Raw genomic sequence first — 12268 nt, 5'->3', positions numbered from 1 at the left:
TTGATCTACCTTTTTGTTTCTTAGCCAACACCATATAATACTGATAATTTCTGCTTTATCGTACAGATTCAGATGTGGTACTCCTAATTCTCTTTCCTTTACATTTTTTTTTCATTATTTCCTTCGACATTATTGATGTTTTGCTTTTTTCCAAATGGATTTTGTTATTGATTTTTCTAATAGTACAATATTTTTTAGAAATTCAATTGGGATGTTAGCTTACATAAAATTGTCTTTTTTGTTGTACTGGCCCTCCCTACCCATGGACAATAAATATCTCTCCAGTTTTTTAAATCTGATTTTATTTGTATAAATATTGTTTTTTTTTAAAATAATTTTGTGTCTATAGTTCCTAGGATTTTTTGGCAGTTGTACTCTCAAGTATTTTATGCTGCCTTGAGTTATTGAGTAAATTTTTTTTTTAACTTTCTCTTCTTTGTAGAAATTTGTTGTGACATATAAGAATGATGATTTATGTGGATTTTCTTTGTATCTTGCTTCTTTGCTAAAATTATTGATTGTTTCAACTCACTTTTTTTTTAGTGAAGCAATTGGGGTTAAGTGACTTGCCCAGGGTCACACAGCTAATAAGTGTTAAGTGTCTGAGGCCAGATTTGAACTCAGGTACTCCTGACTCCAGGGCCAGTGCTCTATCCACTGTGCCACCTAGCTGCTCCCCAACTCACTTTTTAGTTGACTCTTTGGGATTTTCCAAGAATATCATAATATCATGCACAAAACAGAACACCTCCTTCCCTATTCTGATTCCTTCAATTTGTTTTTCTTCTTTTGTAGGTATTACTAGGATTTCCAATGCAACATTGAATAATATTAGGTATACTGTACTGCATAATAATGGGCATCCTTGTTTTAAACTTGACCTTACTGGGAAGACCTCTAGTCTTCATTACATTACAGATTATGTTTGGTGATGGTTTTAGATAAATACTTTTTAACAATTTAAGAAAAATCCATTTATACCAGTACTTTCCATTTTTTTGTTTTGTTTTTGTATTTGTGGGACAATGAGGGTTAAGTGACTTGCCCAAGGTCACACAGCTAGTAAGTGTCAAGTTTATGAGGGCAGATTTGAAGTCAGGTCCTCCTGAATCCTGAGCCAGTGCTTTATCCACTGCACCACCTAGCTGCCCCCTTCAATTTTTTTTAAAGAGAATTGTTTGCCGAACTTCATCAAAAGGTTATTTTCTTCATCTAATGATATAATCATATAATTTTAAAAACTTTTATTACTGATGTACTAGCTGCCCGACTGTGCCATCTAGCTGCTCCAGCCCCAGATGTTTTAAGGCAATTGGGGTTAAGTGACATGCCCAGGGTCACATACCTAGTAAGTGTCTGAGGTTAAATTTGATCTCAGGTCCTCTTGACTCAAGGGCCTCTGTTCTATCTGCTGTGCCATCTAGCTACCCCCTAAAACTAAAAAAGATAAAAATAACATTTTTGGGGATACTAAATATTGGAAGGGTTATAGAAAAACAGGAGCAGTTATGCATTCTTAGTGCAGCTTTGAATTAGTAATAATAATAATAAAGTTAAATATAATTATAGCTTGCATATAGCAAATATGTTTTAGTGTGGTAAACAGTTTATAATATTTTATTTAAAGGAAAATAAAAATGTTGGAGAAGCTGTGGAAAAATTGGAACACTAATGCATTGCTGGTGGAGCTGTGAACTGATCCAGCCATTCTGGAGAGCAGTTTGGAACTATTCCCAAAGGGCTATAAAGCTGTGCATACCCTTTGACCCAGCAATACAACTATTGGGTCTATTCCCCAAAGAGATCATAAAAAAGGGAAAAGGACCCACATGTACAAAAATATTTATAGCTGCTCTTTTTGTAGTGGCATGGAGTTGAAAATTGAACGGATGGCCATCAACTGGGTAATGGCTGAACAAGTTGTGTTATATCAATGTAATGGAATACTATTGTGCTGTAAGAAATGATGAGCAGGCAGATTTCAGAGAAACCTGGAAGGACTTGCATGAACTGATGCTGAGTGAGATGAGCAGAACCAGGAGAACCTTGTAGACACCATCAACAACACTGTATGTTGATCTACTCTGATAGACTTTACTCTTCTCAGCAATACAATGGTCTAAGATAGTTCCAAAGGACTCACGATGGAAAATGCTCTCCAAATCCAGGAAAAAAAGAACTATGGAATCTAGATGCAGATTGAACGAGTCTATCTCTATTTTTTGAGGTTTTTCTTTCTTGCTCTGGTTCTTCTTTCACAGCATGACTAATGTAGAAATATGTTTAATGTGATTATACATATAAATCCAACATCAGAATACTTGCTGTCTTGGGGTGGGGAGGAGAGAGGGGAGGGAGGGAGGAAAAATGGAAACTAGAAATATTATAAAAACAAATGATGCACACTATGTCCACATGTAACTGGAAAATAATAAAATACTTTTATGGAAAAATATTATTTTCTTTGATTCTAAAGACAACACTGGAAGGCAGGAACTCTTATAATTCCCATTTTACAGTTGAGGAATTTGGGGCAAATTTAGGGTAAGAACTTTGTTCAAGGTCATAAATCTATTAAGTGTTCAGCTCTCAGAGGGCTTTTGTTCCTGAAGGGCTTTGCCAGTCTGGTTTTTGAGGTGCAAGAAAACTTCTGCAGAATGGAACCAGCATCTACAACATTGGAAATAAGGGGAAAACTGGGAGCAGGAGTGGATTTTGGTGAAAGCCTGTACCATGTCCTTGTGCATTCTGGTGCAATTTTGCTGTCAGTATCATGAAAGTTGGAGGGGGCATGTTGAGTAATCTCAGGGTCAGTAAACATTAGTACGTAGAGTTTTTAAAACTTTCTATTGAATTCTTGGTTTACAATTTCTGTTTTGGAGAGGTTTAAGAGGTCATAGGGATTAGGGAAGTAGCTAATCTACCATCTTGTTCTTCATGTTACCTGGAAGTGAAATGGGGGACATTCAAGTATTTCAGATGAAAATATCATAACTGAGTTGATACTTTATAAAACAAATGCAAGAGTGGGAATGAAAGTTGTGGAAATACAAAAATGAAGCTGGGAGTAGGGTGGAATTTAATCTTTACCAAAGCAAAAGCCTTTTATTTGCTTCTACTTCTAGAGTCTATTATAGGTAGTGTGTGCATTGTTGAGTTGTTTTGCCATGTGAGTTATTTGTGTTCACATGCTGCTTCTAGTGAAATAAGAATAAATATTTTTAGCGTCACTTTCCTTTGGCTTTCTCTAAGGAGACTTTAATTGCCTTCCTAAAGGGATACAGGAGTTTGAGGTTAGAGTTTGGCCACTCTGCTGTACTCAGAGAGAGGAAGTACTGGACTAGAATTAGATCTATCCTTAAAATGATTAGTCTAGGGGAGTAATTTTAGGTTAACTGAACCAGTGCAAGTTGGAGGAGGAATCCCAAGGAAAGACATGTATAGGGAATAGTTTTGACATTTATTTTCATTTCACCTAGGGAAGGGAGAACTTATAACTAGATATAAAAAGAGAGATGTTGTAATGATTAGAATGACATCACCTACTGGAGACTTACTATACCCTGATCTTGTCCTCTATACAGATGGTTCCTCATTTAGGAGAGAGGGGACCCATTTCACTGGAGCTGCTGTAGTTTCTGATTATGACACTCTCTGGGCAGCTTCTCTGCCTTCCCATTTTAGTGCACAGGCTGCTGAACTTGTGGCTCTTACACAAGTCTGTAATATAGCCAAAGGGAAGAGTGCCACCATTTTTACTGACTCAAAATATGGCTTTGGTATATGCCACTCGATTGGCATGATTTAGTTACAACAAGGCTTTTTAACATCCTCAGGCAAGGTTATTGCCAATGGGGACCTTATCAAGGACCTCTTAGATGCCCTGAAACTGCCCTCTGCCTTAGCCATTGTACATTAGGAAAGGTCCACCATGGGTAGAATGCCTCATAGGGCAAGGCTATGTGGCTTTTCCTTGGCATCAGGAAGTAACCTTTGCACATGGGTACTGTCCACCAAGGCTACCAGCCAATCAACTTGAGGAGCCTCCCATTTTCTGGGAGGGGATAGGAAGGAGGGTCTGCGCGGAGAGGGTTCTCTCTTTTTGGTTTCTAACTTTATGGTGGTGGTGGTGGGGGCAGCAGAGGAAGTCACAGGAAAATTGAGGAAAGATAGGATTGCCATGCTGTTGGAATTCTGTTCTCAATCTTTCTCTTTCCACCTTTCAATAAACCCTTAAAAACCTAAACTCATTTTTATCAGTGATTTTAGTCAGTTTCCCCCAAAACTGGGGGAACAGATTAGAACCCACCTTTAGGATCTTAAATTACACAATGTTAAATATTTACTTTCCATACTATATCAAAATAACATAAATAGTAAAAAAAAAAGACAGAAACCTATATCTGGACCCTTCATATTTTCTAAACAAAGAATGAGTTAAAGAAAGCGAGAGGAAAATGACTCCTGCTCAATAATTCTCTGGAACTCAGCAGCAGCAAAGTGTCAAAGGCTCATTTTGTGAGAACCAGGCCCTATTCCCCCCTGCCTCCTTGCTGTGATAAAATAATGAGACTTGGCAGATGCCCCAGGAGCCCCACCTGAAGATTGACTTGGAATTGATTGAATTGGGTGCAAATGAGAGACTGAGAATCTACTTAATGATGATTAAATCAGGACCACACAAGGCCAATGCTGAGTAGAGTATGTTTTCTGAGGCTGTGAACTGTGACATCAACAGGAGACCACTCTCAACCAATGAACTCGAAGAATCTCCCATTTCAGGAAGGAAGACAGGAAGTAGGAAGCTAAGGCAGTCAGACTAGATCTTTCTCTTTTGGTTTGAGATATCAGCTTGGCAGCAGAACTTCATGTGGGCTACTAGGAAAGCTAGGATTTCCATGCAATAAGGAATCTGTTCTCAATCTCTCTCTCTTCACTAGTTTATAATATATATTTTAATAAATCTTTAAAGCCTAAACTCTGCTGAATTTATCAGTGATTTTAGTCAGCTTCCCCCCAAGACTGGGAGGGGGTGCAAATTAGAACCCAGAATTTAGATTTTAGACAACACACTGAGACAGCATAGGTCCCAGCATCTGGAAGTTGCCTCACAATTCATGGACAGCCTTTAAGTCATGTCAATCAAGGGACTTGAATGCTACCAGTCAATTAGCTTGGAGCTATGTGTGGGGCCTGCCCCTCTTCCCATCCCATAGGGAGCTTCAGGTCCAACTGAGTGAGGCTCTTTCATTTTGGGAATGTGATCCCTAGGTGGAGGCAGCTTATCTTCTCTCTCTCTCTCTCTCTCTCTCTCTCTCTCTCTCTCTCTCTCTCTCCCTCTCTCTCTCTCTCTCTCTCTCTCTCTCTCTCTCCTCTTTCATAGATCTGATCTAGGTATTTCCATTCTTTCAGAGACACATGTTCTCTCTTTACTAACTTCTAATATACTTTAATAAATGCATAATGCTTAAACTGTTTCTGAACCTTCTAATTATAAGTAAATTCTGGCTAGTTTCCCCCACACTGGGGGCCAGGTAAAGTGATTTAGTTTTACTCATAACAATTTATTGTCATTCTTGCAAGAATGGTCACCCATTGTGCAGCTGGTGGGTGCAAAGAATGCGGGCTCACAGGCCTGTTTTAAACACTAGTCCCTAATGTGAATGGACCTTCCCCTTTTTCTTCATTGGTCAGTTACTCAAGGATTACAATCTACACACAAAACTAGCTAACCAGAATGTAGCATTCCTAACCCCAATTTCCATCATATTCTTTGGGTTCTTAGGCAATGGTGCAGGTGACATAGGGACATTTCTTCAATCTTCCTTTTTATGGACACAGCCCAGAAGAGGACCTTATTGAGACCAGCTCAGGGCTCCTTGAACCATGTGATCTTGTTTCCTGGAGGGGAAGGAGGAGGACTGAGTCCTTTGTCCTCAAACAGGTGCAGAGGTATGTAATCTGAATGGTGACAGTTATATCCTTATTGAGAGGAGACCATTACCCATTTCCTCACAGAAAGGAACTACAGAATCAAAAATAAAATGTTTATGATTGTACAGATCAGACAGGGCACAGAGAAAAATGACAAAGATAAAAATAACATCTATATTTAGCAACCCAGAGAGTTAAGAAAGGCAGATACATTAATGCATTGTTGGTAGAGCTATGAATTAGTGAAAATTATATAAGGAAAGCTATAATAATAATAATAGCTAGCATTTATGCAGAGAATTCTTTGTGATACCAAACAGTGTAGCAAACTCTTTACATTATCTCCTTTGATACTTGATTGTAGAAACACTTATTATTCTCATTTTACAGTTGAGGAAACTGGGGAAAATGGAGGCTAAGTTTTTTGTTTAAGGACATACAGTTAGTTAAGGATTCAGACCCTAACAGGCTTTTGCACCTGAAAGGCTTTGTCCAAGTAGGCTATTAAGGTCCAAGTAAACATCTGTAGCCTTGAACCATGGTCTCTACACCATTGGAAAGAAGAAAACTGGCTGCAGGACTGAGTTTTGCTGAAAGCCTTTGTTACATCCTTGGGTGTGCTAGGGTAGTTTGGTTGTCAGTAGCATGGGAGCTTGGGGTTGGTAGGTTGATTGATCCCTGTATCAGTAAACATCAGTTCTTGGGTTTTTAAACTTCTGTCAGATTTTTGGTTTTCTCAACCATGGGGCCAGCTGAAGTAGCTTTATGTTTGGAACATAATTTCTGTTTTAGAGAGGTTTCAGAGGCCATGTTGATCAGGAAAAAAAATCTAGTTTGCCTTCTTTTTGTTCTTCTTACCTGGAAGTGAAATGCAAAACTTTAAGTTTGTCTGGTAAAAAAGACCATAATTGAGTAGAAATTTTACAAAACAAACATGAGTGTGATAAAACTTAGAAATGTAAATTTATTTGCACCATTGGGTATGAATAAAATTGTTCTAATAATCTATTATGGGAGAAATCCACCAAATTCCTAGGACTTTAATATCTTCAAAGAATATTGAGAGGAATTAAGGTGAATTGTTTACATTGTGAAGTTTGAACAAGATAAAGAAAAGGGACAATAAAGGGAGGAATACACTAGTGAAAAAGGAAGAAATCAAAATTCCTATTAGTTGTAAGGGGCTAAAATTCTAGCTTGTCTGTCTAAAATATCTAATGAGTGGTCACCAATAAATTAGAAGCTTTAGCAAGAGTTTATACTTTTACGCATTTATTAAGGAGAATAAGAATTTGGTGAAGAGAGAAAGGCCTAGATTCAGCTTTCTATCTTGGGGAGCTACAATTCTCCTGCTCTGCTCTCCATGAGAGTCCTGGTAAAAAAGAGTGAGAGAAGGGGGCAGCTAGATGGCGCAGTGGTTAAAGCGCTGGCCCTGGATTCAGGAGTACCTGAGTTCAAATCCAGCCTCAGACACTTAACACTTACTAGCTGTGTGGCCCTGGGCAAGTCACTTAACCCCCATTGCCCCACAAAAAAAAAAAAAAAAAGAGTGAGAGAGCCAGCCTTGCCTCCTCTTCCTCCCACAAGCAAACGTCATTTCCTGATGCCAAAGAAAAGCTGCATGGCACATGGCTTGCCCTCCCTCAGACGCCTTCTCCTCATGGCAGAGCTTTCCTACAGTAAGTCCCTGGCAGGTCGCATCATTCCAATAGTTACATAATATATCATTAGGTTACCTTAAAATATGCTGGCCTAAAATATTATAAGATTCTATCTGAATGATTGGTTTTGGCCCCGACCCAAAAAAAGAAAGAAATAAAGAAAGACCTAAGAAATGTGATCTAATGGCTGGGCGTGGTCCAATTTCCCCTGGCAGAAACAAGAACTTACATAGGAGTTAATTAAATAATTCTCAAATTGAGGAATTAAGATCCTATATAATAGGCATAGATCACAATAACTTTCTGTCTGTCTGTCTGTCTCTCTATACACACCCACAGGTACATATGCACACATAAGCATATTTGATATTTATATAGTGTTAGATTCATCATATGTGTTTCCCAAATACTTAGCCTGAAAGGTGGGAGGATAGCATAAACCAGATTGTTATCTAACCTTACTCATAGAGCAAAGCTGCAGAAAATTTTTAGGACAATATTATCCAATGGTTAGTCTGCCTTTTAAAATTTATTTATTGTTTTGTTGAGGCAATTGGGGTGAAATGACTTGCCCAGGGTCACACAGCTAGTAAGTGTCAAGTGTCTGAAGCCCAATTTGAACTCAGGTCCTTCTGACTCCAGCTGCCACTAGTCTGCCTTTTTAAAAAAATGTGTTCTGATAAAAATTATGAGAGACTCAGTTTCTGGGTTATTAATCATTTTATTAAAGGTTGATAGGTTATTAATAAAAGGAGGTCTATTGGCCATCCCTCTCAGACCAAAAGACCCATAATGACAGGGGGATCTCAGTTCATATACCAACTGGGGGAAGACCATGTCATAGAAATAAAATCTAGTTAGTTGACGTGATTGGAGAGGGGCTGTGTTAAAATGATGTCTGGCTAAAATTATAACAGATTGAATGAAGGATGTGTTCAAGAGATATTAAAGAGAGAAGAACAAAGTAAAATTATTATGATAATTATTCATTATAATGACAAACATATAAACTTACTGTTTTTAATTTTTCAAAGTTTTTTCTGAAAGGAATTTTTGGCCTTAAAGAGAACAATCCAAAGACATTACAAAGAGTATTAAGATCTCAATTATATGGATGAGAAAAGAGAATCAGTAAGTTCAAGATTTTTTAAATGTTATGGTGTTCCTAAATTATAGAGACAGGATTACAACCCAAGCATTTCTCTTTCTAATTTTGGCTCCTTATTCTCTATGTCGTATTTCCTCACAAAATAATTGGGGACCATTTCAACTCAGAGGACTTGAGGATGAAGGGGGAGACATGAAAAATGTTCATTCAACAAAGTCCTGGTTTGATCTAATGGAAAGGTATGGAACACATGGCCTTGACACCACATCGTGGCCCACGATACTCTTGATTTTGACTTGTACTGGATTAAAATATAATTTGGAAAAAAACTCATGAAATTTATAAAAATGCAAGAAAACAAGAGATTTCCCCCCCCATACCTTTCAGGGGCATATCTGTCCCATCATGACTCCATTTCTGATTTTCAAATCCAAGACTGGATTTGAACTCAGATCTTCTGACTCCACGCCCAGTGTTCTATCAACTGAGTCATGAGCTGCTTCTAAAACAGTCAATATTACATTTTATAACAAAATCATTGTGCACGTCCCAGGTACCCTTATGTTTGCCTCATTGACCTCTCTTTCTATGTGAGTTTTTACATCATTGGTTTAATGGAAGGCAAAGTACATTTGAAATCAGGAGGCATGTTTAAGAAATGACTGTCACTTGTAATTGGTGTTACCAAAAGCAGGATGTCCCATTGGTGGACTCTGAATGCTCTATTCTAAAAGAGGAAAGAGTTTGAATCCATGATCACAGACATCCTTTCTGTCACTAGGTCCTAAAATGCTTAGATTCCACTGTTCTTCCCACACTCCCACCAGTTTCTGAAAGATATTTCTTTTTCATACTGTTAGGTCAGGAACCTGGGAGTTAGTATGGTTGAGGACATTGTGGCATAGCAGCCAAGAATATGCCCTATGCCATAGGTCATACCAATATTTGAGGACTTGGGAGTCAGAGAAGATCAGCACAAAAGGGCTGATGGCTGGGAAATATGCTGCTAGGAGATCTAAGGTGGCCATGAACCAGGGCTGATGTTTGTCAAATGTAAAGTAGTATAATACTAAGGCAGAATTAATGGAATACAAGGAGACATATGTGCTCACTAGTAGGATGACAGCATGAGTGGCTCTTTGCTCAGGGAACATCTTGGGAGAAAGTTGAGGATTGCGAATACTTTGGACTTGCTGGTGGTGTCTTTGCAGGAAAAGCACTAAGTAGGTACTGGCTGAGATCATGAATCCAATACATATAAAATCAGGAATTGAAAAGACAAGTGCAAAAAATGCAGCATTGAAAGAGGCAGGAGTTAAAATTGAACAATAGCCTAGTTTCCAGATCTTGGTATTATTAGTCAGATATCTTGAGTTATGCATAGTCCCAAGCAATGTGAAATTTATCAGCAAGTAAAAACACCAGCACAAGAAGCAGGCAGGGACAGTGCACTTTGGGGCTTGGATTTTGAGTTTTGCCCACCTGGAGTTCCTGGGACTGATGGTGATGACCTGAAAACCACTCAAGATGCAGGTGATGCTGAGGGAAACACTTCGGGCCACTCCATAAACATAGACAATCAATTTACACCATAGAAGATCCACGAAGTTTTGGAACCCCAAACAGACAATCACCTGAGGGATTCCCTTGGAGAGAAGCACTTTGGAGTTGGCCAAGGCTAAGTGGACAAAAATGCACTCTTTTGGCTTCATCCTGTGGCCAATGAATAAAGTGAAGGTGTATAGGCCCAGGAGGAATAAATTTCCAAGAATCCCAACTCCCACCTGAATAAGAAAGAGAATGCCCAAGACGAGGGAAATAAGCATCATTTTCCTCAAGTCGTGGGAAGAAGAACTCTGGTCAGTGCTGACAAATAGTAGGACAAAAGAAAATATTTGTTAAAAGGGTGTTATTGAAGAGAATGGGGCTTCATTTGTAGAATACTGGGATAACCTGTGTGTTGGGCTGAATTTTGATAGAATTCAGCTGGAGGAGTGATAAGGCCTATTGAGATCTGATTGTATTTTTTTTTTGCATTTTTTCTTGTTAGTCAGGATGTGAAAATTAGCAAAATATTAAAAAATAACATAGATATGACACTAAATGTTCATCTTACAATTTTGAGACTTTTTTCTTTTGGGATTTTGACCTTGATGGTGGAAGAATGAATTCACAAGTTTAATTCCAAAAGGCTAGATGTATAAGAATATTTCCAAAATGTGTTATTAAAATATGATAAATAAAAAGATGACAATCTACAAAAGTCTAAAATAAGAAATTACTACAGAAAATCATGTTACCTTGGCCAGAAAATTACTTTTCTTATCCTCAGTTGCCTCTCCCAATAAATAGAATAATAGGGGCTGATATCCAAGATTTTTGAGGGGAACAAATGGGATTGTATGACAAGTGATTTCCCAGTGCAAAGGTAGTATCAAATATATTAATTAAATATTATTGAATATTGGCTTTATTAACAATAATTTAGCCACTTCAGCTTAGAAAAAAATGATGAACTTTAACAGCTAGGATGTGGGGGAAAAGATATTTTATGTCATTCTTGTTGCAATAATGATTGTAAGAAATGTTTTAAATCTTAAGTTGAATGTATTTTAGAAATTACAAAACTCCTTTAACCATTTAACAAGATAAAATCTTTTTAAAGAAAGAAATGTTCCTATCTACCCCCCTCCCCTGCAATATCATCAGGTGATACATTTTATTAAATAAGAAAGAAACCAAGTCCATTAATTTTGTAATGTTTTAGAAATTTTGGTATATACAATGTAAAAAAATCATCATTTTATGACAAAAGACAAATATAGAAAACCAAGTGTTTACTAAAGAAGCATTTGTTAAATGCAGCTTATGTGGTAGGTAATGTCCAAGGTACTTGGGATGCAAAATAAAGAGATAATCTCTATCCTCAATAAAATAATATATCAAAAGTTATGGAAATGAAAATTATATCAGTATACCCATTATTTTTATTTTTAAAAGATAGACCTAGAATGGCAGAAGATATGGAAAAGTAGTAGTAAAATAATGATGCAACAAGAAGATTAGTAATCAACAATAATATTATGAGCTAGTATTTAAACAGTCCTTACTATTTGCCAGTCACTGTGCTGAGTGCTTCCCAAATATCTCAGACAGTGCCAAGCGAATAAATAGCTTACCCATATATCACATCCTATTATTAGTATTAGTATCTCATTTTCATTCTGATGTAGAGACGACTCTGGCTTCTCCTTCTCTTGGTGAACACATCCTATAATTTAAATGAGAAAATAAAAATAAAATTGGAACTAAATGAAAGACTGATTCCAAGCTTCTCCATGATATCATGAAGCAGGTGACAAAATGTATTAAGGGAGAGAAACATCACACCATAGCACAAGTTAGCACCTTGCATTGCAGTTTTCCCAATATGTATTAGCAATAAGACTACCATGAAAAATAATTGGAATTTGTATCCCAGTTACCAAGGAGAAACTTATAGATGTAGAAGCAGAATAAACCTTAAAAGTCATTTTGTCAGTCAGTAATTCAATAAACATTTGTT

The 12268-nt window shown here is 37.4% G+C and overlaps 1 protein-coding gene across 1 annotated transcript; it reads right to left on the bottom strand.

Annotated features, from left to right (window-relative positions):
* Positions 1-9551: 9551 nt before the first annotated feature.
* On the bottom strand, positions 9552-10529 carry LOC122748310 (vomeronasal type-1 receptor 1-like). The gene has a single exon (XM_043993972.1). It carries the CDS (start codon positions 10527-10529, stop codon positions 9552-9554), a length of 978 nt encoding a protein of 325 aa, XP_043849907.1.
* Positions 10530-12268: the final 1739 nt, after the last annotated feature.

This window comes from Dromiciops gliroides, chromosome 3 (assembly GCF_019393635.1).
Source record: "Dromiciops gliroides isolate mDroGli1 chromosome 3, mDroGli1.pri, whole genome shotgun sequence".
Classification (NCBI taxonomy): domain Eukaryota; kingdom Metazoa; phylum Chordata; class Mammalia; order Microbiotheria; family Microbiotheriidae; genus Dromiciops; species Dromiciops gliroides.
Note: the sequence above shows the minus strand (reverse complement) of the source record. Positions and strands in the feature narration are given on the sequence as shown.

Coding starts and splice junctions, on each gene's coding strand:
- LOC122748310 (XM_043993972.1), bottom strand. CDS start 10,529: ATGCTTATTTCCCTCGTCTTGGGCATTCTCTTTCTTATTCAGGTGGGA.